At 44.7% G+C, this 26,288-nt stretch overlaps 1 protein-coding gene across 1 annotated transcript in view; it reads left to right on the top strand.

Annotated features, from left to right (window-relative positions):
* The window catches only part of Adamts2 (ADAM metallopeptidase with thrombospondin type 1 motif 2), a 255,929-nt gene that overhangs the window by 171,750 nt on the left and 57,891 nt on the right, over window positions 1-26,288 (top strand). Inside the window, exon 5 of the mRNA XM_047556480.1 lies at window positions 2,743-2,826. Within this exon, the coding sequence (XP_047412436.1) occupies window positions 2,743-2,826 (84 nt within the window). The remainder of the gene's footprint in view (window positions 1-2,742; window positions 2,827-26,288) is intronic.

Here is a 26,288-nt window from a genome sequence, read left to right on the forward strand (position 1 = left end):
GCTCTCTGAATGTTGATATGGACCTGTCCCCGCTCAGAACTTGGACAGCAGCTGGGCTCAAAAGCTCTCTCCTTTTCCTTCCTTCTTGACTTACAGGCTGATTTGCATTCTCCCTGCCCCAATTGGAGATGGGGCCATAGCGGGGAAGCCCAGCCACTCTCTCTCCTCCCCTCTCCTGCCCCTTCCAGCTGCCGCAGGACCTCCCCTGCCTGGCCTTGGTGGCTCTGAGTCCAATCGGCTAGGCTTTGCTCTTCGTAGATAAAGCAATACTTCGAAAATTTAGAAAACTCCTTTCTCTTTTTGGAAAAACTGGCTTTTAAAGCTAACACCAGACTTTAACAATCTAGTTAGAGCCTCCAAACTAAGCAAAGACATCTGTGGTTTAGGGGCTGTGTACCCTGCCCTCGGGAGCTCCCGGGAACTGCAGGGCAGTCGGGTTTACCAGCAGTGAAAAATACTCAGTTTCAGTTTTCGCAAACATCAGTCCATCCTACGTGGGTGAAAATTGAATCCTTACAACAACTTTGTGAGATGGAGACTGTTATTCTGATTTTACAGAGGAAGCCAGCAGGCAGTGGGTGAGCAGGCGAGGCCTTCAGAGGATGTGAAGGGCCCCCCCAGGGCCCGCACCTTGTCGGCTGCATGTCACGAGGCAGGCACCTGGGCATCTGGTAGATGGCCCTCAGGACACAGCGTCCCTCCTGCCCAGCGGGCAGGCAGGGGGAACTCAGGTCAAGTCCACAGCACTGAGTCCCAGTGACCACCTGACCTGCACTCCTGCAGGTCTGATCAGTCACCCCTTCCCTACGGGAAAGGAAGGTAAAGTCAGGGAGGAACCAAATTATAACCAGAAGTCGACAGTCTACGTGCAGGGAGTCCTGGGAGGGGCTGCGTGTTGGGCCAGGTGTGGCATCAGCTGGGCCCAGCCAGCCTGTGAGCTCTGCTCTCCAGTTGGTGCCATTTTTATCCACAGCAGCTCTGACAGCAGCCACCATGCTCCTTGTCTCACAGGCCTAGTTTCCTCCCCACCTCATCCATCATGATCTGATTTTCCTTGTTAACTCTCAGATTTCCTGAGGTAGCTTCCTACTGTTTATAGGTGGGAATTACAGTCACTCACCTAGAGATTCTAAAATTTGGGGCGCAAATTTGTTCATTGGCCTGAGGGGGCGCTGGGCTCTGGGAGGTGCCTCTGGGCGCTGCCTCTCCACTCAGTGATGACACCAGTGGATTTATTATTCTTTTAACAAGTATTTCTTGAATGCCTGCCATGTGTTACTCTGTCCTGGGGCCTGGGCACATGAGGAGGGAAAATATAGACTGCGGAATAGCTCATAGTCGACCGATAGAGGGTTCAGGAAGTAACGGACCACCAGCTCCACAGGAACAGGTCAGACCTAGAGAGGCCCTTCTAGGAGGAAGTGACTCCTGGATTAGCCTCGAGGAGGAACAGGGTGTAGTCGACCAATGAAGGAAGTGACAGTGGGGGGGACTGTTCCAGGGAGGATCCTGAGTGTGTGTGGTAGGAAGGTGGGGATGGTGTTAGTGGGAAGGGAGCCTCTGACCCTCAGAGCCCAGGGTTAACCTGACCCATGTTTCTGAAACGTCATCGTGGCTGCACTGGGAGCTTGGGAACTCATTTCCTTTTCTGTGCCATGAACCCTTTTGACATCTGGAGAAGCCCATGGGCACCTGCTCAGGATAATGTTTTTAAATTCAAAAAATAAAATACCTAAGAGTAATGGTAGAGTGTCTGTTGGCATTCACAAGTCCCTGGGTTTGATCCCTCGCACTTCCCTACCCCCTCTCAGAGAGAGAGAGAGAATATGAAATAGTGATGAAATGAGCACAACTCTCAAAAACAGAACAAGGAAAGCACATTTATGATATTGTAATAACTACACTTATTAACTCATTAAAGTAGACCTGGTGGTAGGTCTCAAATGATCCCCATTTCTAGGTACAGTCATCCGTCAATATCTGCAGGGATTGGTTCTTGGACCCTCTTGGATACCCGAGTCCTTTACATAAAATGACCCAGCATTTGTGCAGAATCTACCCACATTCTCCCATATACTTTACTCTCTAGATGACTTACAATACCTAACATGATGTAAATACCATATAAGTAGTTGTTAGGCTGTAGTGTTTAGGAAATAATAACAAGCGGGGAAGAATCTGTACCTATTGAGCAACTTTTTTTCCCAGATAGTTTTGATCCATGGTTGGTTGAATGCTTGTATGTGGAACCTGTGGACATAGAATGCAGTGCTGATTGTAGCAATGTGCATCACCAGCAGTGGCCACTGTCCACTGTCATGGACAGTCCAGGTGCTGCTCATGCTACTGGTGTTTCTTGCCTATTTTTATTTTTAAAGGAAAAGCTGGGTTTCAGTTGGAAGCTGTGTCAAGTATGGAGGTGAGTTTCCTGGTCCAAGTTCAAACTCCAGGTGAAAAACCCCTGGGCTGGCAGGTGAGGGTCTCTTAGGAGACAACTGTAATAATCCAGACTGGCGGTGCTGGCTGTCAGGGTGGGGTGGAGTGGAGGCAGGAAATGGAGGGATAAATGAAGAGGTGGTTCAGAGTGAATGGTGATATCTGTGTAAAGTGCAGAAAGAATGAGTGGGGCAAGTTATCCTGGGTTCCCACCTGGGGACTGATTGAGTCATGATGCCATTTACAAAACCAGAGCTGGTCTTTGGGCACATGGTTCCTGCTGATGCCTCCCTGGTTTTCTTTCAGGTCAATGAAATCTATCATGACGAGTCCTTGGGGGCCCACATCAATGTTGTCCTGGTGCGGATTATCCTGCTGAGCTATGGGAAGGTGAGTGGGCACTGTGAACCAGGTCCTGCCTACTGGACGCACCACTTTCTGCTCTCTTAGAGTGAATGGGGCTGGAGAGTGATGGACGGCCCTTCTTTGAGTGTGCTCAAACTGCCCTGTCTCTCCCAGGCAAGAGACAAGAAATTTGTGAGCCATCTGTACATCCCTGTTTCCTTATACCTTGACTCCTGTTTTAAAATGTTGATTTTATTATTATTCACCTTGGTGAGGCCAACAGATCAGGAGACACCTGCCATTGAAAAGAGAGTTGTTACAGACCCCAAGAGGTGAAGGCATGCTGAACCCTGGGTGGGCCACCTTGGAAAGCACCAGGTGGGCCACGGGGCAGAGGGAGTCGAGGAAAACTGGCAGGAGCTTTTGTTCTGGTCTCTGGAGGAAAGACCAAGGGAGGTAGGGTAAGCAGGCTTCAGAGTGGCCAGTTTGAAGAATTATAGAAGACTCTGGAACATAAGAGCTATACCAAGTTGTTTGATATCTGGCCCTGGGGTGATTAGGGCAGGTGGATAGTAACCCTGAGTGTAGAGTCTGGTAAAGGAGGTGGTCAGGGGTATGGGCTCTAGATCAGTTGATTTTCACATGAAAGATGCACTTGAGTTGTATACTATCTCTAGGAGTTGCCAGTCCTGGAAGGAACCTTCCCTTCAGGGTTAGCAATGCCACAGATGTCTAAGCATCAGAAATTGTGGTTCTTACACCTCTCACTTTGACTCCTGACTGTGCCTAAAATATGTGCTGTCCTCTCCTTATACCTGATATCTTCTGTTCCAGCTGAGCTCTCTTGCCCTACCTACCTCCTCTTGTTATTGAACTTGGAACCCTCTTTCCTAGCACCATGCATAGGTCCCTGAGGGATAATGACCTGAAACAGAAGCCAGGAGAATGCTGTGCAGAGAAGATGAGAAATGGCGGGGAGGGAACCTGTGGCTCAGCCATTTTGGACTGCACCTTGCATGTATTAACAAGGCAGGTGGGGAGGTGCACACTGTGCACTAACGTCCCCATTTACAGTGAAGGACACTGGGGCTTAGTGTGAGTCAGCTGACACCCAGGTGAGCAGCAAATGTCATCCAGCTCCTCAGAAGTGGGCTTCTCATTCAGGCAGCCAAATTCTAGAGTTCATGGTCTGACTCAGTATGTGGAAAAGTCACTTGCAATAGTAGATCAAATGCACTAGGCGTGGGAATATATAAAGAGTTAACACTTCTGCTCGAAGACAGAACCCCCCAAAATAAAATCAAACTGCACACAACTTACATGGCACATAGTATAAAATACAGGACAATGAAGGGCTCCTGTGGCAGAATGAATCCCAGAGTCGACCTCAAGCCTGCTCTTCTTACATCTTCAAAACTTATCACTCCAAAGGAACTGAAGGCAGCCATAGGGAGGATACTAGTTATGGATCTTTATGCACTCCAAGAGAACATAAAATATTACAAAACAAACCCTTATAACAAAGAAGAAATTGTTGGAAACCTAACTTCAGAAGTGTTTAATGCCCTTCAGGTCTTTTAACAGATTACATGTTAAAAGACAGAATGATATCATGAATAAAGCAAAATTAATTATGTCATCTTTTCCCTTCCCCTACAGAAGGAAGATGTGTCTTCTTTTTGTGGAATCATAGAACACTTAAAAATCACAGAAGTATTTAGATCATAAAGAAAATTGTAGTAGTGACTTTTCTATAGCAAAACTGTTTAGGTTTGACTAAATGCCCCAGATCCGATGAGGGTGAGAGGGTGAAGATATGGGAGAATTTATAAACCTAAACAATATAATCCAGTTGGAAAATTTTTTAAACTTACTAGGAGGGAGAATTTTAGAACTACAGTTGCATACAGTTTAGAAAACTAATAAAAACAAAAATACAACATATCAAAAGGGAAGTGACTAAAGCTGTATTCAGAGGCAAATTCATAAGTGTTTTCCAGAGTTATGCATAAGAGAGTGAAAACAAGTTAGCCCTGCATTTAACTCAAATTAGAACAAACAACAACAACACAACCAAAAATTTTAGGAAAGCAAAAATAAGAAAATAGTTCAGAAAAAACAGAAATCAATGCATTAGAAAATAGAAATAAGAGCAAAAATCAAGAGAATTTGGGCAAAAGTTAACCTCTGGTATATTTAATCTAGAAAAAAAGGGAAGAGATATAAACTAAAAGATCAGAAGGGACATATATACAGCTGGCCCCCCATATCTGTGGGTTTGGCATCCACAGATTCAACTAAGTCCCCAATCGAAAATATTTTTTAAAAGTTAGGTCCATACTGAACATGTGCAGATCTTTTGTCCTTGTCATTATTCCCTAAATCAATACAGTATAACAACTATTTACATTGGCAATTGTGTTGTATTGGATTTTATAAGTAATCTAGAGATGATTTAAAGTATATAGGTGTGTAGGTTATATGCAAATACTCTGCCATTTATATAAGGGACTTGAGCATTTGAGGATTTTGGTGTCCTTGGCGATCTGGAAACCAATCTCTGTGGATATCAGGGGACAGTGGTAACCTGGGATGACTGTAACCTACAAAATGCTTCATCGAGGAAGAGAGAACACTCAGGGCCATTAACTCCACTAGGAAACCATTGGAAGGTTCTCATGTCCAGCCATATGTACATCTTTGGGTTGTCCCCTGGGAGTCTCCCCCTGGCTCCAGGGAAATCAGCATGCTCCCTCTTTTCTGCTCTCCCCTCGTATCCCCCTCTCCAGGCTGCGTCATTCCGGCTTTTCTGTTCCTAGCTGGTGTCTTAGGAATTTTCAGGTCTTTGGCATGACAGAAGGGCATATTTATATCCCCATTCAGAAGTTTCTGAAAATGGGAAAACAGGTCTATACTTGGTCTTGACTGCTACTTTTGACAGCTTGAAGTGTAGGAGCAACATTGGGGGAAAAAATGAATTAGGTGAATATCAGAATACATGAATTTATATGGTATTGTATTACCTTGCTGAATAATTCCTCGCAGATGAATAAGACTGTGTTGGCAAAAAGAGATGATCTGACCCTCTATATAGAAGCAGTTTTAAGATAATTTTGAAAATGGTGAAGGACTGAATTTCATCCGTGGTCATGACATTTGTGCTTGTGCATCCTGGAGAAGGCAGGGGAGACAAGCCATCTTGTGGCTTGTGGCTTGTTCTCCCACCTGGTTGCTCCCATATTGGTTAAAAGAAAAACTTGGAAATCTGTATAGGGTTTGTTCCTTACTGGATTCTAGGAATCTGTGTCAGGGACCTGGAGATTATGGGAAAACTGAGAATTTCCTGGGGGAGATGTGAATGTTTCAAATTTGACTCTACAAAATGTGGAACACACCCTAAATCCCACAACCATGAAGGGAACTCAAGTTCTTTACCATCTGAGAAGTTATCTTAAAATCACCTCTGCATAGTCAGATCATTTCTTTTTGCCAATGCAGTCTTATTTGATGCAAGAAATTATTAAGCAAGTGTAATACAACACCATATAAACTTACATAATATTCTGAAATCCACTGAGTTCAATTTTTTTGTAGTCAATGTGACCCAAACACTCAAAAGCTGCTGTTGGTAGTATGCCCACAACAACTGCACACCTGTCTCACTTCTAAAAATAGATATAAAAATCCGAAGGCATTAAGAGTTTAATTGAATAACGCACAAGGAGAGAATTCCACCATGATGAAATACGGTCTATTCTGTAAATGTGGAGATACTTTAATATCAGGAATTTAATTTTTATAATTTGTTGCATTGATATGCTAATGACAAAATTCATCATTTAATGTATGCTTTTTGAAGGGCTTCTTCGTGTAATGTGCTGTTCTAGGAGTTACTATAAACACAGTCCCTGTCCTCAGGGGACTGCTTCCAGAAGGGAGATGTAGATAAGGAAACAACTGTAACAGAGAAGCTCAGGACTTGGTGGAGGAAATCTGGGGCAGGCAATCCTTACTTACAAGGTCAGGGAAAGCAACCAGAAGTGACGTTTCAGCTGAGGACTAATGATGGATTCCCTTGTGAAAGGGGAAAGACCCAGTAAAGGGATGTTGTGAGTTCCAAGGCTGGAAGGGAAGAGAGAGCAGTATGTGCTGCAGGAACAGAGAGGCAGAGTGTGGAGGGAAGGATGCAATGATGGGAACAGCAGGTGCCGATGCTGAAGAAACCAGGAGCAGAGTACAGGGGTCCTGCCCCTCCTGCCAGGGAGTCTGGCTTTCTTACGAGTGAAGTTTTAAACAGTGACATGATCTCGTCTTCATCTTTAAGAAGACCCTTGGACTTCTGTAAGTGATACTGCCAGGTGGGAGCAGTGGCTTAGGAGGATGCCACTGCCATCAAAGGGGAAGTTGATGGCACTGTGATGTGCCACCCTTGCCAGAGGCCAAATCAACAGGGCTGCCTAATTTTGGATTTGAACCTCTAAAACTGTGAGCTAAATAAACCTTTTCTGTTTATAAAGTTAGTTTTCTCAGATATTTTGTTATAGTTACATGAAGCTGACTAAAATGCATACCCAACGTGGAGGACACAAGAGGAGAAACTGATGAGTTCAGTTGAGAGTTGCCATGATGGAGGTGCCTGGTGACATACAAGTGAAGGTGGCAATGAAGAGGTCAGCACATGTGTCTGGAACCCTTTGGGGCAATCTGGACCCTGGTGATAATAGATGAGAGCTATTTGCACAGAGGAGCTTGCTGAGTGATGAGATAGCTGAGAAGAGACCCTAGGGACTCCCCTGAGATGACAAAGACAGACTGGCAGAGCAAGGAGGTGACTGGCAACTGAGAGAGTGTCTTTTTTTTTTTTAATTTGAGAAAACTAGTAACAGATGGTAGCATGACAATCAAAATTTTATTTAAAGGTGGAAAAAGAAGCACATTTGGTTAAAAGTGTTCTGCACAGATGATTCTTTGGATGTGAATAGATGTTTACAAAGGAAAATAGAAGGGTTGAAGGATGCTTGCAAAACAAAGGAAAACAGGTATCCCTAACAGCAACATCTCCTGGAGGCTTTGCTGTGGGAACTGCATAGTGCATCCCCAAGAGATGGATTGGTACACGTCATTTCTCAAACCAGTTTCTCAGTGGGACCCTTTTTCCTCATGTAATCACCATTCTTCAGAACTTGCTTTGGGATATTGTGCCTTGGTGGCAGTGACAGTACCATTGGAAATATAAACTTGTTACTGTGGTTCTAGAAATTCCAGACAGTTTTATATGACATGAAACAAATGGTTGGAAAGAGCAGGCAAAATTATAATTGCTGGTTACTGTTAACGATATGCCAAGAAAGCCCAAAAGAATCCATTGTAAAACTTGCAGAGTTAATAAAAGAGTTTAGTGATATGGCCAAATACAGTCACGCATCACTTAAGGATGGACACATTCTGAGAAATGTGTTGCTAGGTGATTTTGTTGTTGTGCAAACATCATAGTCCACTTACACAACTCAGATGACCATGACATCACTAGGCAATACAATCTCACGGGACCACCACGGTATATGTGATCCATCATTATCTGTGGTGCATGACTCAATCAGATAATTATGCAAAAACCAATAGCTTCTATGTGAACCAACAACACCCTGCTAATAAGGATAATAGGAAGAGAAAAGTTCTCTGTACCGAAGTAACCAGAAATGCAAAATACCTGGAATAGTGCCGGCAAGACAGATAAAGGACCTATAGAAAGAAAATTGCACATTGTTTATGACAGGAAAAAAGTGAAAATAAATGAAGAGACACATGCTGCTCTTCTGGGAAGACTGATACAGTAGGGAGGTTGATTTTTCTCAGATGAATAATTGGAAATTTGATGAGGTTGATTTTTCTCAGATGAATAATTGGAAATTTGATGAAATGATTCTGAGATTCATTTAGAAAGATGATAGTCAAGAATGACTGAGAAAGCCTTGAAAGCCAAGCAAATGAAAAGAGACTTACTTCAAACATCTCATAAAGTCAAAATAATTCCAATAATACTGTATTTGCATAAACATGAACAGACAGATCTGTTGAATAAACTAGATAGCTGAAAATATTCCTCCTATACGTAACTTGTGATAAATATAAGTGGAATGGTTACTAAGCATTATAAGTATGGATGTGATAATAGTAAATGTGGTTAAAGTGAAATTAATTATGTTATGGTAAATATAAGTCAATATAACATTCAACTATTTAAATCACAATGAATCAAGAAGAAAATACTGATTTTCCAGGGCTGTCTATGCATAAACCCAGTAGAAGGAACTGAAAAGGGAAGGACAAATGTCCCTGAATAGTTGAAATATAAAACTTTTGCCAAAAAACACAATTCAAAGGCAAACGAGTTCAGAAAAACTACAAAGTGACAGATATCCCAGTATATGAAGGGCTCTTATAAATCATAGGAAAAACAAAATTGGCAAAGGAGGTAAGCAGTTAGTTAAGAAGAATAAGACAAATGGCTGGGGACAAAAACTCTAATAGAAAAATATCTAACTTTTTTATTAATCATACAAATAAGGAATATACCATTTTAAAATTTTTTCTTGGTACTAGGGATTGAATAAAGCACCAATTGCTATTAAGAATACAACAGGGGGCGTTTCTGCTCATTTGGGTGAATAAATGGTGCTTTTCTGGTAGGAGTATAGAAATATGTAGACATTTCTAGAGCAGAATGTGACGACATTTATCATTGCCTTCAGAAAGATTCTCAAGGTCTGCACCCAGTCATTCATCTGTATTATTCTCTCCCAAAACAATATCACAGCTGTGCACCAAGTTTTAGGAATTAATCCCCTGTCATGGCCTTATTTCTAAATGTAAATGACAAGAGTTAACCTATATTGCTCAAGAGTAGAGGTCTAGTTAAAAAATCATCATAGTAGAATATTAGGCTGCCAATAAATCACATTTTCAAAACGGGTTTAATGACAAATGATTATAGCATAAAGTTAAGTTTGTTCTCTGCTTACTAATTTTTTTTGAAAAGTGGGATATAAGTTTGCAGCATGATCTCAGTTTTGTGTGCCTACCTGTACAGGTGACACTGGATGGCATGCACCAACAGTCAACAGTATTTATTGCTGGGCAGTAATAAACATTTTCTTCTGTGTAGTTTACTGAATTTTAATTATTTTGATAAGCATGTTTTATAAGCAAAAGAGTGCATTTTTAACATTAAAAACTAGTTTATATTTTATTTTAATTAATTAAAAAAATTTTTACAGACTGCATTTTGATTCATTGTACACAAATGGGGTATAACATTTTCATTTCTATGGTTGTACACAATGTAGATTTATACCATTCATGTAATCATACATGTACATAGGGTAATAATGTCTGTCTCATTTCACAATTTTTCATACCCCCCTCCCTCTCATTTCCTTCTACATAATCTAAAGTTCCTCCATTCTTCTCTCACTCCCCACCCCCCATCCCCATTATATATCATCATCCACTTATCAGGGAAAACATCTGGCCTTTGGTTTTTTGGGATTGGCTTATTTCACTTAGCATGATATTCTCCAGTTCCATCCATTTACTTGCAAATGTCATAATATTATTCTTCTTTATGGCTGAATAATATTCCATTGTGTATATATACCACAGTTTCTTTATCCATTCATCTGTTGAAGGGCATCTAGGTTGGTTCCACAATCTAGCTATTGTGAATTGAGCTGCTATAAACGTTGATGTGACTGTGTTACGTAGTATGCTGATTTTAAGTCCTTTGGGTATAAACCTAGGAGTGGGATAACTGGGTCAAAAGGTGCACCAAATAGAAGACAAAATAGGCCTGAATCTTCGTCATGTTGGTTTAGGATCAGACTTCCTTAACAAGACACCCAAAGCACAAGAAATCAAAGCAAGAATCAATAAATGGGATGGACCCAAACTAAAAAGCTTTTTCTCAGCAAAGGATACAATTAAGAATGTGAAGAGAGAGCCTACAGAGTGGGAGAAAATCTTTTCCACATGCACTTCAGATAGAGTACTTATCTCCAAAATTTATAAAGAACTTACAAGACTTTACACCAAAAATACAAAGAACCCAATCAATAAATGGGCCAAGGAACTGGACAGACTTTATAGAAGAAGACATACGGGTGATTAATAAATATATGAAAAAGTGTTCAACATCTCTAGTAATTAGAGAAATGCAAATTAAAACAACTCTAAGATTTCATCTTACTCCAATTAGAATGGGTAATATCAAGAACACAACCAGTAATAGATGTTGGTGTGGCTATGGGGAAAAAGGCACACTTTTACATTGCTGGTGGAGTTGCAAATTGGTGCAGCCACTCTGAAAAGCAGGGTGGAGAATCCTCAGAAAACTTGGAATGAACCCACCTAGTTTACATTTTAAAAACTAGTTTACGTTTTTTTTTTTTTGTTTGTTTGTTTTTTTTAAGGATCTCTAATGGTGTTCCACAGGGTTCTATCATCTCAGCATTTTGTTCCTGATCTGAACGAAGCCATAAAATGGAATTCATGCTTTCATTGGCATCTCACCTCTGCGATGGGTTGGGGATGACTGAGGAGGCTTCTCTCTTCTTCCTTATTAGCTGTCTTCTGTTTCCTGTGACCAGGATGGGGAACTCACCTTTGTGCCCCCTTTGGGTGAACCATGTTGGCCAGAGTGAGAATATGGGCTACTACAGGTAGCTGACCTTACCTGTAGGTGAGTCCCACATCACCTAGGGTAATAGGCACCTCCCTTATGGCCAGGACCAGTCTGGCCCTAGCCCTTCAGGAGCTAAATGTTTCAACTTTGCCTGGATCTTGTGAGTATTCTCTCCTTCTCCTGTTGGCAGAATCAGTATATTAGTCTGCTTTTCATTACTATAATAAAATACCTGAGGTAGGCTACTTTATAAAGTAAAGAAAAGTATTTAGCTGCCAGTTTTGGAATCTGACTGACTACGATTAAGCGAAGCCTCTGGTGAGGATCTAACAAAGAATGGCATCATGGTAGAAATCACATTTCAAAACATGTTTAATAACAAATAATTACAGCATAAAGTTAAGTTTATTGTTTGCTTATTTATTAATTTTTTGAAAAGCAGGATATACATTTATAGTGTGACCTCAATCAACAGGGCAGATCTGCAAAAGGAAAAGATCACACAGTAAAACAGGAAGCCAGAGCAAGGAAGAGGGCAAGGAAAAGGCTTGCTCTTTTTATAACACCCCTCTCTCAAGAACCAACTCAAGGGTCCTATAAGAATCACCTCAATCCCTTTCAAGCACAGCACTTCCAATAACCTGAGGACCGCCCAGTAGCCTCCAGCTCTTAAAGGGCCCACCACCTCAGCACCACCGCACTGGGGACCAAGGAAAGCTCACCCTGTAGTCTGTCCACTTTTTTTATGCCTCACACTACCCAGTGAGGCCATAGCAGGGGGTTCCTGGGAGAAAGTTGGCAACCCTTGGGTCCTCTGTGTTCAAGGATTTCTAGGAACCACCATTTGGTCAGCTGGGTGTCCACTCCCAAAACATTGTAGAATCAACTTACTGCTCTGTCCTTTGGAGGATTTCTGGATTGTGAGAGAAGTGAATCTTGATATTCTTAAGGCAGACACTATAGAAGTGCAGGCAGGGAAATAGAATTCAGAGGACATTTCAGTAGCAAGCCACACCTGGGAGGGTTGGTGCAGAGGGACTGGGCAAAGCTGGAGACCTGCTGGAATGGGTACTGAGGGCATAAAAAGGTGGCAGCAAACATTCACAGCACAGAGTATTAGGAGACATGAATGGGGGAGTGTTTGTCAGCTTTCTGTCACTGTTGACAAAGTCCCTCAGATAAACAACTTCAGAAGAGGAAGTTTATTTTGGCTCATGCTTTCAGAGGTATCAAGCCATGGTTGTTTGGCCCCTTTCCTCTGGGGCCTGTGGTGAGGCAGAACATCAGGGCAGAATTGCAGAGCAGAAGAAACCTGGTCACCTCATGGTGGTCAGGAAGCAAAGAGAGGAAGAGAGGAGCATCACAATATCCTCCTGAGGGCACTCCCCCAATGACTTAACTTCCTTCCACTAGGCCCCGCCCCTCAAAGGCTCCACCTTCCAGTAACATCACAGGCTGGCAACCAAGCCTTCCCACATGGGCCTTTGGGGGACATTCAAGATCTAAATTAAAGGAGGGGCATTATCCCTGGCTGTTGGACCTGGTTCACTTAGGCAGATGCTGTTCTAAGCCACAGGGTTTGGGAAAGGAGGGACCAACCATCCACCTGGGGTCATCAAGATGCATGGGAAAAGAACTCAAAAAACTCTACACCAAGAATACAAATAACCCAATCGACAAATGGGCTAAGGAAATGAACAGACACTTCACAGAAGAAGATCTATAAGCAATCAACAAACATGAAAAAATGTTCAACATCTCTAGTAATAAGAGAAATGCAAATCAAAACTACCCTAAGATTCCATCTCACCCCAATTAGAATGGCAATTATCAAGAATACAATCAACAACAGGTGTTGGCAAGGATATGGGGAGAAAGGTACACTCATACACTGCTGGTGGGGCTGCAAATTAGTGCAGCCACTCTGGAAAGCAGTGTGGAGATTCCTTAGAAAACTTGGAATGGAACCACCATTTGACCCAGCTATCCCACTCCTTGGCCTATACCCAAAGGACTTAAAATCAGCATACTACAGAGATACAGCCACATCAATGTTCATAGCTGCTCAATTCACCATAACCAGATTGTGGAACCAACCTAGATGCCCTTCAATAGATGAATGGATAAAGAAACTGTGGTATATATATACAATGGAATATTACTCAGCCATAAAGAATGATAAAATTATGGAATTTTCAGGCAAATGGATGAAATTGGAGAATATCATGCTAAGTGAGATAAGCCAATCTCAAAAAACCAAAGGACGAATGATCTCGCTGATAAGTGGATGATGACACATAATGGGGGGTGGGAGGGGTTAGTGTTAGGGTTAGAGTTAGGGTTAGGGAAGGGGGCAAGAATGGAGGAAGGAAGGACTGTATAGAGGGAAAAGAGGGGTGGGAGGGGTGGGGGGAAGGGAAAAAATAACAGAATGAATCAAACAACATTACCCTATGTAAATTTATGATTACACAAATGGTATGCCTCTACTTCATGTACAAACAGAGAAACAACATGTATCCCATTTGTTTACAATAAAAAAAAAAGAAAGAATTGAAAGGAAAAAAAAAAAAAAAAAAAAGATGACATGGGAAAGGGACAATTTGTGGAGAGCAACTGCCAGGACTGAGTGTGCCCAGCCAAGCAGACAGTGCACCCCTGCCCATCTCTTAATCTATTAGAGACCAATCATCTCTAAAATATATTTTAAATGAATTATTTAGAAAAGACTAATGTGTCAAATCAAAAAATATTAAAATATTTTATGGTTTTTATGATTAAATTCCATAAATTTCATAATAAACTCATTCCATGCAATTGCTTATAGATGTTTCTAGTTTCTGTATTTATCTCCTGTGGACCGTGTCTGTGTCCCCTGATTGCAGACTCCACTTTGCACAGCTGAGTGTGGGCGCGAGGCCCTGTGTCCTGTCTCTGAGGAGCAGGAGGAAAAGTATCCTGGGAGCCCCCAGAGCATCTAGCCAACCCAGAAGCCCAGGTCTCCTGAGTGACTGCTGCCCCTGTTCCACCCTGGGGTTGTGCATGAACCAAGAGTCGTAGAGGAGCTCTGTGACAGGTTAGCAGAGCAATAAAGAAGATTCAGGCCCGAGAGAAAATAAGTGGAAGTGGGGGCAGACTTGGCTGGTGACCAAGTAGATGACCTCCTAGCCAAGATCTGCCAGGGGTGAAGCTCAGCGTGTGCACACATGGAGGGAATGGGCTTTGCTTGTTCAGTAGAGGAAAAGAGAAGCCAGAGCTGCTCGATGGAACTCTGGGAATGGAGTTTGGCTCAGAGTGAAGATGAGTTCTGATGAGGCGCTCTGTGAGGGACCTCAGGTTTCTGGTTGAAGAATGAGGTCCCTGTCTCTGAAAGAATTTAATCATGATGAAACCCAGGTGATGGTAGCCAGAAGGGCCTGAGTGTGTCCACCATGGTCAGGGTAGATTCAGTGGGGGTGTGGGGAGACTGTAAGGTCATGACCTAGTCTTGGGTAGAAAGTGGCCCAGGTAATCAGATCCTGCTGTTCATTCCTAATTGTGACGGAAATAGACCAGCTCCCCTTCCACTCCCTTCCTTCGCCTGTCCCCAGGTCCCACCAGGCTCCAACAGGGATAAAATTGGTAGCACTTATGTGAGTGACAGGTTGTTTGTCTTCTAGCTTATGAGAAGCCTCTGAGTTATCTCAAGTTTTTCCTAAAACAACATTTTTCTCCATTTCTTAAAAAAAAAAAAAAAAGGCAGAAGAAAAGAGATTATCTTATTTTATACAATATGCCATCAGCCAGGGAGCAGAGCATCGGCAACACTAGAGGGTTGCATAGCAACTGGCTTTTCAATTGATTTTTTTGAGAAGGTACCAAAGCTACTCAACTGTTCTCATTTTAAATATTTCCTAGGATGATGAAAATCAAAGCAAATGGAAATCAGAGACTTGGGGACAATCAGAAAGACATAAGGTGTCTTGTCATGAAAGGCAAGGTCAGGACAAAGTATGGAATGCTTGTCGGAATTTTTCAGCAGTCAAAGTGAAGGGTCTAAGAAATTCTGACCGACTCTGAGTGGATGGCAAGAGAAGAGAGGTGCTCTGGGGAAAGGGGTTGGCATGCCACTCTGCTCTCCCTGTGTGTCCCAGGGCATCACCTGCTTACAGAGCAGGAGATTAGGAGCTTCCCAGCCATGAGTGGGAAGGCCAGAGATAGAGGCTCTGAGGAGGAGATGCTCAGCTCTGAGACAGGAACCCTGAGGGCTGCATGTACTCCAGACCCCACCAGAGGGACAGCCCCGGCATCCCAAGCACCTGGGTCCCAACCTCCAACCTGATGGGGACAAAGCACAAGTCTGTGACCCATATCCTGATCCAGATGCCCCTGGGTCCAGAGACGGGTGAGGAGGCTTTGGGGCCAGACACCACCCTTGGGAGGTATTCAGTCTAATATACCTTAGATTGACTAATTTATAAACAATAGAAATTATTATTCACAGTTCTGGAGGCTGGGGAGGCCAAAATCAAGGTGCCAGCAGATTGGTGTCTGTGAGCCTGTTCCTTATAGACGGTGTCTTCGGGCTATGTTCTCATTTTGCCAAAGGGGCGGACAAACTCTGAGGCCATATATAAGGGCACTTATCCTATTCATGGAGATTGTGTCCTCGTGACCTAATGATCTCCCAAAGTCCCTCCCCACTTTTTTTTTTTTTTTGGTATGGGGCAGGGCTTAACCACTGAGCCACACCCCCAAACTTTTTTATATTTTATTTAAAGAGGGTCTCACTGAGTTGCTTAGCCTCGCTAAGTTGCTGAGGCTGGCTTTGAATTTGTGATCCTCCTGCCTCAGCCTCCCAAGCCTCTTGGATTACGGGCTTATACCACCCTGCCCAGTAAAGTTCCCCTTCATAATATGATTGCATTGGAAGTTAGGCTTCTGCATATGAATTTTGAGGAGATATACACATCCAGACCTTATCGAGAGGCCTGCTCCCACAGGCTCCCTCCATCCTGCCGTGGCTCCTCCCTGGGAAGATTTGTGCTGAGAACCCTGTCCTGGTAGCTTAGCTTTCTCTAGGAACAGCTTCCCAGGCTTCTGGGAGGAGAGGTGGAAACAAAATGCTTTGATGATACAGGAGTGTCAGCACATAAGCCAGGGGCGCGCCTCCCTGTCCTCTTCTTCTTGCAGTTCCTAGAGGCCTGGCATGAGCTGTCTACACTGCCTTGCAATCCAGAGCTGGTGGCAGAAGTCCGCCAACCTCAGGGGAGCCCACGCTGCAATCAGCAGGCAGAACACAGTTAGGACATGTGTTCATGGAGCAGGGACAGTGGGGCCCTGCCCCTGGCACTAATTCTGGCCTTAGGGATACTTGTGTGACTTTCAGCAAGTTATTTAACATCAGGGAGTCTCGTTTCTCTATCAAGAGGAGGTCTGTAGAACCCCAGCACCTAACAGCAGGGACAACAATAAAAGGGTATTCCCGCAGCCTGCTGTTTGTAGTGCCTCTTTGGGGTCAGGCACTGTCTGAAGTCTTTTTCCCACCTCTGCTGTTCTCACCCTCACAACTCCGTGCAATTTAGTAGTTTCCCTTATCTGCACTTCCACCTTCCATGGTTTCAGTTATCTACAGTCAACGGTGGTCCCAAAATATCAATATTTCTTTTCGACTCTTGAGAGAGAGAGCAAGTACATGCACATAACTTTTATGACAAACTGTTATTGTGGCACACTCCTGAACTCCCAGAGATTCAGGAGGCTGAGGCAGGAGGATCAAAAGTTCGAGGCCAGGTCCAGCAACTTAGTGAGGCCCTAAGCAACCCTCAAAATTTAAAATAAAAAGGCCAGTGATGCTGCTCAATATCCTGGGATGCACAAACCACTGCTCTCCACAGGGAATCATCTGACCCCAAAAGTCAGCAGTGCTGAGGCTGAAAAATGTGCTCTGCACACCTGAACATGGTCACATGCCTGTGCCTTTTCATACTGTCCTGTTTTGTGCCTGTTTGGGAGGGCTTGGCCTCTTGAGATGACTTTGGCACCAACTGAAGGCAGATCCCCTTGGGGCGTGAACCACAGGAGGTGCACGCCAGCTCCCCCAGGGACTGGTGCATCTTGATCATCATCATCACTATAGTAGATGAGGACAAGGAGCACTTGTGGGCACCAACGATGTGCCCCTTCCATGGATGGAAGTTCCTTTGCTCTGGGCTCCATGCTGCAATTATGCCTGTTTGCCATCTGAGGTCCCAGAATAGTGAAGAGAATTGTCCAAGAACACAGAGCAGATGAGAGGTTTGGACCAGGGCCCTCCTTCACCCATGTGAGCCCCACCGGTCACCTGCCCGAGAACCTAGGATTGGACATGTGGGCCTGTGGTCCCACGCAGTGGCACCAACCGGCAGAGCTGCCCTGTTGCAGGGTGCAATTCCAAGGAAAACTGGCTGCTCATCTGTCTCCTTGAATGAAGGAGGGAAGAACATAAATAATTCAGATCATTCAGAGCAAACAATAGAGGTGTCAGAGAGCAATGATTGGAACACAACTTTTTGCTGAGATCTTAATTGGTTTATTTAGGGTGAGACCCCAGAGGCTGTCTTTAGGTCCCAGAAGCCTCCAGTGCGGGTGGCATTTGGGAGCTGCAGCCCATCTCTGGAATCTCAGAGTGCGGGGCCAGCCCGCCCAGTCCCAGGGCTCTGCCTTTCTTGCTGCAGCAGCGCCACCTGGTGGCCACCTAGGGACTCCGCCCTTGTATCTTCTGTTTCGTGTTAGGGGTGGAACAACTGGGCAAATAGAACTCCCTCTGGACTTCTGCATAGCTTCCACATCCACCTTTATCTCTTTCTAGTTTTAGGATTTGGGGTGAGTTATTTCATTGGTCTGAGATGCAGTTTCTCATCTTGAAAATACGACAGTAACAGTGCATATATCTTGGGGCAGTTGTTAAGTTTACATGAGGTGATAGTTGCAAAGCCTCAGAAAGAATGGCATTTATAGAGGACTGTTGCTGTTATTATTTGTGTCAGCTCCTGCTGGGTCCTCACTTTCTAGTCACCTCCCCAGGGCCAGCCCCTCTCTGGAGGCTTGTGTACTTCCTACAGGCTGGGGTCCTGCAACTTCCCTCCCTACATCAGCCTGGCTCTTGAGTGTGCATGTGTTTGTTCATTCATTCTCTCTGGGATAAGTGTGAGTGCCAGCAAACAGGGATGCTGCTGGGCTTGTTCACTGCTACACCCTGAGCAGAGGCTATGATTGCTTAATATTTGTGGAATGAATCAATGAAGGAATGAGCAGGTGTTACTGAACACAAATAGAAGCCAGACCTGAGACACAAACTCAGGTGCAGTGTCTACCCTGCCCTTAAGGAACTTAAAATTCAGCAGATGAGACCAGCAGGAGTGATAGAGACATTAATACCAGGTGTCAGTATGGCCAGTATGGCCAGGTGCATCAAGGAAATGGGGCCCAAGCAGCACAGAGCAGAGCCACTGAGGCCTGGGAAGGGAGTAAGTGTGGATCTTGGAACTGAACATGGTCCACTTGCCAATCCAAGGTCCATAGGTACACCCCTAAGCTCCTGACTATTCTCCAAGGGCCCGGTGGGGTTACCCAGGCCCCTGCAAGTTGGGATTGAGGTTCTAGGACCAGCAATGTTCCCTTGTCTTCACCTCGGTTAAGGCTCCTGCTAGCCCTGGGGAAGTTCAACAACTCTCTCCTAACCTCAAGGTGAGGAGTGATTGAGCCTTCCTTAAGGTCCTCGGATCTGCCCTCTGACACCAATGGTAGATCACTGAACCCTTAGAGCAGTTTCTCAGATTCCCTCCAGCCTGAGCTAAGATAATGACACAGGCCTGTGGATGAAGCCCCAAGGACTGTGGAAAGTGTCTTTTTGCTGTGTCTGGGTAGCTTTTAAAACCAGCTTAACAAGGAAAGTCTTGAAGTGGAGGTAGATCTGTGCTCGTAGTGACCAAGGAAGATTCCTGCCCACACCCAGGAAGGGATAGAAAGATGCACAGGATCAGCCTTAACTCTGCACCATAAGACATGCAGACATAGGATCCACATAGGGGCCCTATGTCTGCAATAACAGAAACCATATCCAAACAGATCTTGGGCATTGGAGTCATGGGAGCACTGAATGAGCTCAACCTGGGGGACAACCACTCATCTTAAGGCCCCCGTGAAGGCCCCGTGAGCCTCTTGGGAAGCCCCCCTATTTTCATGCTTTGATCCATACTGTTGGGGAGGAAGGTATCAGGCCAGACGGTACTACTTCTGCATCCTGGGCCCAGAGACTTTATCCACAGTCCCAGACTACAGGCTTCTTGGACCTAGCCCATTTGTGGTCCCCTTGCTGGGGCTTTCTGGGAGCTGTTCTTACAGTGAACAATCTGGCCTCTGAGGCTCAGAGGCCTTCATTCCCTTTGGAGATGGACGCTGAAGCTACCACCCAGCTCTAGGGTATGGATGTCCCATTCACTGTCAAGCAGCACTGTTCACCCCCCACTGCTCCAGACCCCTGGCTCTTTGTGGCTCCCTCTGGAACAGGGCTAACTGCTGGTCTGTGGAGTCCATGGCAGACTCTGCTGCCATCCCCTTGCAGAGCCCAGGATATTGATCCCTAGAATTATCATGGTCCCAGGACCTCACTCCTGGTTCCTACTCCAGCACAGCTGAGAAAAGGCGGAGTCATATAAAAGACTTTCCTAGAGAAAGCAATGCAGAGGCAAGAAGGTGGTCAGGAGCTCATGCCTTCAGAGCTAAGAGGAAGGCAGATGACCAAGATGATCTTTGCCAGGGTACACAGGAAACTCTCTTGGCCACTCTAATGCCTTTCACTTTCGGAGAAGATTCAGGTAAAATAAATTCAATAGTCTTCCCTTATCCACAGTTTTCCTGTCCATTGTTTCAATTACCCATGGTCAAATACAGTTTGAAAATATTAAATGGAAAATTCCAGAAACAATTCATAGGTTTTAAATTGCATGCTGTTCTCAGGAGCATGTGAAATCTTCACCATCCCACTCTGTCCTGCCTGGAATTTGAATCATTGTTTGTCTGGTATAAGCTACCTGTTCATTAATCACTGAATAAATATCTCAGTTATTGGATTGACTGTCATAGTATTATAGTGCTTCTGCTTAATTAACCCTTATTTCACTTAATAATGGCCCCAAAGGGCAGGGGTAGTGTTGCTGTCAATTCAGATATGCCAGAGAGAAATGCCCCTTGAAGAGAAAATGGGAAAGTTCACCACAGGTGTATATGTGGAAGAGAGAGCGTAGTATATGTAGGTTTGAGTACTATCTGTGATTTCAGGTATCCACTGGGGGGTCTTCCATGGATAGTGGAGGGACTACTGTAGTTGCATATCTTTCTCACTTGGAGGACTGGTTCCTGTTCATACATGGCAATGGCACAGAAAGACAGGGTCTGGGGTGAGCCAGAGAGCTGGAACCCATCTGGAGGCCAGGTGATGGAGGAACAAGAGGTCAGGTCTCAGTGGGTGCACCCATTGGAGTCTGAGGGACTCATGGGAACCTGCCAGGGGTCAGGACAGTCTCCCACACTCTGGAAAGCAACAAGGAGGCCCCAGCAGACCCTGGAGAAATGCCTGGACCTGAGCTTTTTCAGCAGGTTCCCCGTTGCTGAAGTAGCTGCAGTTGGATTGCTTCCAACAACGGGTGCCCTGCCCTGCCCGCGGCTAGTCCAGATCTGCTTTCTGGGACCCAGACCTCCCCAGCTGTCCCATGGCTAAACATCTTTGCCTACAAGGAGTTCTTAGGGGCAGTTGGAACCAATGGGAAGGCCTCTGGCAGCTCTTGTGAAGTGAGGCGTGGGTGGAAAGAAGGGGGAACCTGATGCAGGAGGCAGTCCTTTTAAAACTCTGCTCCATTGGCTTACCTTGGGTCTCAGGTTGGCCCTTGACCCTGAGGCAACTCAGGACTGATCATCTTTAAGGGTCACACCTTAAGAAGTGGGAGATCTCCCTGAAACAAAATTCCAAACTCTCAGTGAGCAAGCTGGGCAGGAAAGCCAGTTCCCACAGCTCTGTCTCCCAGCACTGTGGACCTCATATTCTCCCTCCTGGGCTGCAGCCCGCTATTCCTACCTCCTCCTCCACAGTCTCCATTGCCACCTGTCATCAAAGCCAGAATCTGAGCACCATTTCTGCTTCATTTTCTCCACTCTCCAGCCCTGAGATCTGCCATCTCCAGCCACCTCTAGGTCCTGACTTCTGACATTGCTGAAACCACCCTGGCTATCCCCTCCCTGACCTCCCTCCTCCCTGACCAGAGCTGGTTCTTTCTAGAATGCACATGGACTCTGCCCTTGCTGCTGGGTGCCAGTTTGATGTCTGGTCACAGGCCAGCCTTTGGGTACCCCATAGCCTTTTGCATGCTCTAGATCTAGCAAGAATGAGGACCCCGCCCCTTGGGTCCATCTGAGATAGACCAGACCTTGATAAAGATGGGTCATCAACAGAGAGATAGGAAACACAGCTGGCCTTCCATATCTGCAGGTTCTTCTTTTGAAGATTCAACTAACTGTAGATTGGAAATATTTGGGAAAATTACATTTGTACTGAACATGTATAGACTTTTTTCTTGTCATTATTCCCTAAACAATGCAGTACAGCAAACACTGTATTTATATAGCATTTACATTGTAGTAGGGATTAGAAGTCATCTAGAGATGATTTTAAATGTATGGGAGGATTGCATAGGTTCTATGCAAATGCTGTATCATTTTATAGAAGGCACTTGAGCATCTGTGCATTTTGGTATCTACTGGGGTCCTGAAACAATCCTCCCCGGATACAGAAACACATCCTGTTGCTCAGTACCCCAGAGGTGGGTGAGTCTCTGTATGCCCAAACACGGACACGCCTGCCTCTTCATCATCTTGGGGAGCCTCATGTCCAGAATTGAGACTTGCAGGGTATAGCACATGGTCACTGTTTTTTTGAAGTCCTGCCTCCCCAAGGGTCCCCTCACTCCTGCCTGTGACCGTGCCCTCCAGTGCTTCTTTCTGCCTCACCCCTGGAGGAGTCTCCTCAGGATTTCAAAGCCACAGAGTGGGTCTTAGACTACTTCAGCCCTGAACCCTGTGTCACAAACCCCCTTGGGACTGGAGAACAGGAGTGGTAATCTGCCTTCTTGGAATGGGCAAAGAACAAAACAAGGCAAGAACAAAAACACAAATCAATATTTCAATAAATTATCCTGTCGCAGCAACACAATCACTTTGGCTGCCAAGAGAGGCTGAGGAACTGGCTGAACCATAGAGCCAAAGGAGAACGAAGTGATCGGCCAGTATCATGTCGTCCGCCAGAATGTGGAGGAGGGGCTGTCTTCTGGAGGGCCTTTATCCCAGGGTTCTTAAAGGTGTTTTTTGTTTGTATTTTTTTCCCACATTATCTCTTTTCATGAGCCAATTTTCACTACTAGATTGGCATCTTTGTAAAAATCTAGATTTAACAATTGACTTAAGACATCCAATTTGGCAACCCCAGCCCCTGTTCATGCCTGCTAACCATAGGCTGGGACTTGGTGAACATCACCTCCTCCGTGTCTGCCTGGGCTTCTTGGTTTGCTACAGTGCTCACCACTCCTTATTGTACCCCCTTCTCTATCATAATCATGAAATATTCCTCCGTACCCTTACCCCTCCAAAACTGGGAAAATAAAAAATAGACCTATTTTTCATACAGCCAACTTACTTCATTGGTTTATGTCACCTATTTTGCACCTGTAGGTACTTGGGTTTCCAATGTCCTCCCAGAACTTCCTGAGTACAGGGAATCTGTCTACACAACCGTGACCTGCTTGTTCTCACCTTTCTTTAGCCTGTCGACTGCCTTTGACCGTCCCCTTCCTGATGACCTTACACCTGTTCTTTGATCCTGATATCGGTGTATGCCATTCTGGATGGACTTGGGTCTCTTCAAAGACTTGGCCAGAGCTTCTCTTCTCCTGGTGGAGGATATGCCAGTTGGCCCTGGAGCCCAGTCACCATCTTTCATCTCCCAGTTAGTGTCCTTGACTGGAGTTTTCATGGTCACCCCAAAACAGGAAGTACATTGCTCAGGATTCTCTTGGCTGTAAGTGACAATAACACAGCTTAGAATTGGCTTTCACAGAAGAGGAATTTCTTGACACATATATAAAACACATTTGTGGTAGGCAGCCTCTAAGACAGTCCCCAGTGACCCTGTGTCTTGGTATTATGGCCTGGAGTGGTTTCCTCCCTTTAATGCAGTCTGGATTGAGATTGGGTTATAAATAGACTGTGGCTTCTGTCTTGGACATGCACTCTCTTGCTGTCTCTGGAATCAGTCATGTGGAGGAAGCAGGCTGCCATGTCTGAGCTGCCTTGTGGAAAGGCCTCATGGTATGGTGAGAAGTTCCTTCTCAGCCAGGGAGGAACTGAGTTCTGCCCACAACCACATAAGTGAGCTTGATGCCAACCTCCTCACCCCCATGGATCCTTCAGGTGTGACCATAGCTCCACTTACACTAGATGGTGGCCTCATAAGAGACCTAGAGCCAGAAACACCCAGCTAAGTTGCTTTTGGATTCTTGACCCACAGAAACCATGAGATAATAAATGTTTGGGTTTTTTAGAATATCATGTTTTGTGGTAATTTGTTTTGTAGTAATAGATAACTAATAGGCCCATGGTTGGCAGGCTCCAGGCTTGGCTGAACCCACATGTTTGTGTGAGAACACCAGGAATCATCCTCTCTCCATCTTGAGGCTCAGATCTGCTCTGTGTTGGGTTAATTCTCAGGAGGGATTACCTCTCTGGTAAGAGTGGCTCTAGCAACTCCAGGCTCACCATCTCTTGCCATACTGACTCCTTGGCTCACTTTGCTCATACCTGAACCATCACGGTAGTCAGGAGGATGTAGTTCTGAGGTAGGCTAGATCTTGACCCTCCCACCCTGGAACAAATGAAAAGGGATATTTCAGCAAAGGGAGATGGGACTGCTGTTATGAAAAGTGGACAGGCAAAAGAAGCCACAGCCCACCAGGGCATCAGAACCAATGAGATTAGAATTGTTTCTCCCACTATGAAACTTTGAACCCTGAGGGCAGACAGGTTTATCACAGAGAACAATCTCCTGGTATTTGGGCTGGGAAACATGCTGTGGAGAAACAAGGCCCTTTTCCCTGGAGGTGGGCCAGCAAGTCTACTGGCTGCATGGTGGGCAATATGGAGTCTAGGGATTTGCTCTCCAGTGGGGAATACTGCAGCCATTCCTGATAAAGTGGTTACTGGTGACCTTTGTGTTAATCATTTTATTTGGACCTAGACTGGCAATCTTAAGTTTAGAGCTATACAACCAAATACAAGGCCCAAGCTGTAGGACCAAATCAAACCTATCCTTGATTGCTCCTCATGATGCTCATTCCCTGGAGTCAGTGAGGAAGCAGATCTTTTCATTTATTCCTCCTTCAGAACTGTGACCACTCAAAGGTTACCTGGAGACCCATACTACCTGGCAGAGACCTGGGATGAGGCTGTGGGGCTCTGGCTTGGATTGTGATGAGAATACCCATTGCCTTCTTCCATTCTTCCTGTATCAGTCAGAATAGACAGGAATATGCTACAAAAACAAACAACTTTCACATAGCAGTGGATTAAAACAGCAAAGATTTATTTATAGCTTATGCTATATTGGTTGAGTTGACATAGGATTCTGATCTCTTTTCACTTACAGTCTGGGTAACAGAGCAGCTACTATCTTGATGGTGCCAGATCATGTGCCAGAGGGAACCATCTCTGAAGGGTCTCAATGGGCAATTAAATGGTCCAATCAAGTAGAGACACACATCACTTTTTCTCACAGTTCATTGTCCAGAGTTAGTCACATACTCCTCCAAATCAGGAAGGGCAAGATATGTACCTCCCCTCATCCTCCTCCAGCTTTCCCTGAGCTGTCCATCTCTGTCCAAGTGTCCAAAAAGTCCCATTTACAATCTTAACACTGGTTTATTACTTCCTTAGGGCTCAACTTGTTATGATGAATAATTGCATCTCCTAGGAGCAGGAGATGATTTTATAATCTTCACAGTCGTCTTTATGCTCAGAAATTGTGAACTGGTCTAAGTCATTGTCTTGGATAGCACATGAGACTCCTGGTAATGACTTGACTTGTCTTCCCTTGTTTTGAATTATTCTTTCTTCTTCTGGAACTGCCTGGTTCACTAACACTACCCTACATCTACTCATATACACAAAGAGAAATGTGAGATTACATAGTCATCCCTTGGTTACAAGACTCTCCCTCCTCCACCCAAGGATACCAAAATCCTCAAGTTCAAGGCCTTTCTATAAAATGGGTTAGTATTTGCATAAAACCTATGTACATCCTCCCTATATTTTAAATCATATCTAGATTACTTATAATCCCTAATACCATGTCTATTAGTCAGCTTTTCATCACTCTGACAGAGTAGCTGAGGAAATCAACTTTAAGAGAGAAAAAATTATTTTGGCTAACAGTTTCTGAAGTTTTAGTCAACCGACTCCATTGCTCTGAACCTGAGGTGAGGCAGAACATCTTGGTAGAAGGGCATGTCATAGGAAAGTTGCTTACTTCATAGCAACCAGGAAGCAGGGGAAGCAGAGAGAGGCAGAGTACAAGACATACCCTTCCAGGGAAGGCCCCCATTGACCTTCTTCCTTAAAGTAGGCCCCACCTCCTACAGTTTCCATCACCTCCCAATAATGTGCATGTGATCCAATCACTTCCCCCAAAGCCCCAGCTCTGAATATTGCTGCCTTGGGGATCTGGCCTTCAGCATACAGGTCTTTGGGTGTCACTTCATATCCAAAC

The sequence above is a fragment of the Sciurus carolinensis genome, chromosome 6 (genome assembly GCF_902686445.1).
Source record: "Sciurus carolinensis chromosome 6, mSciCar1.2, whole genome shotgun sequence".
NCBI classification, from domain to species: domain Eukaryota; kingdom Metazoa; phylum Chordata; class Mammalia; order Rodentia; family Sciuridae; genus Sciurus; species Sciurus carolinensis.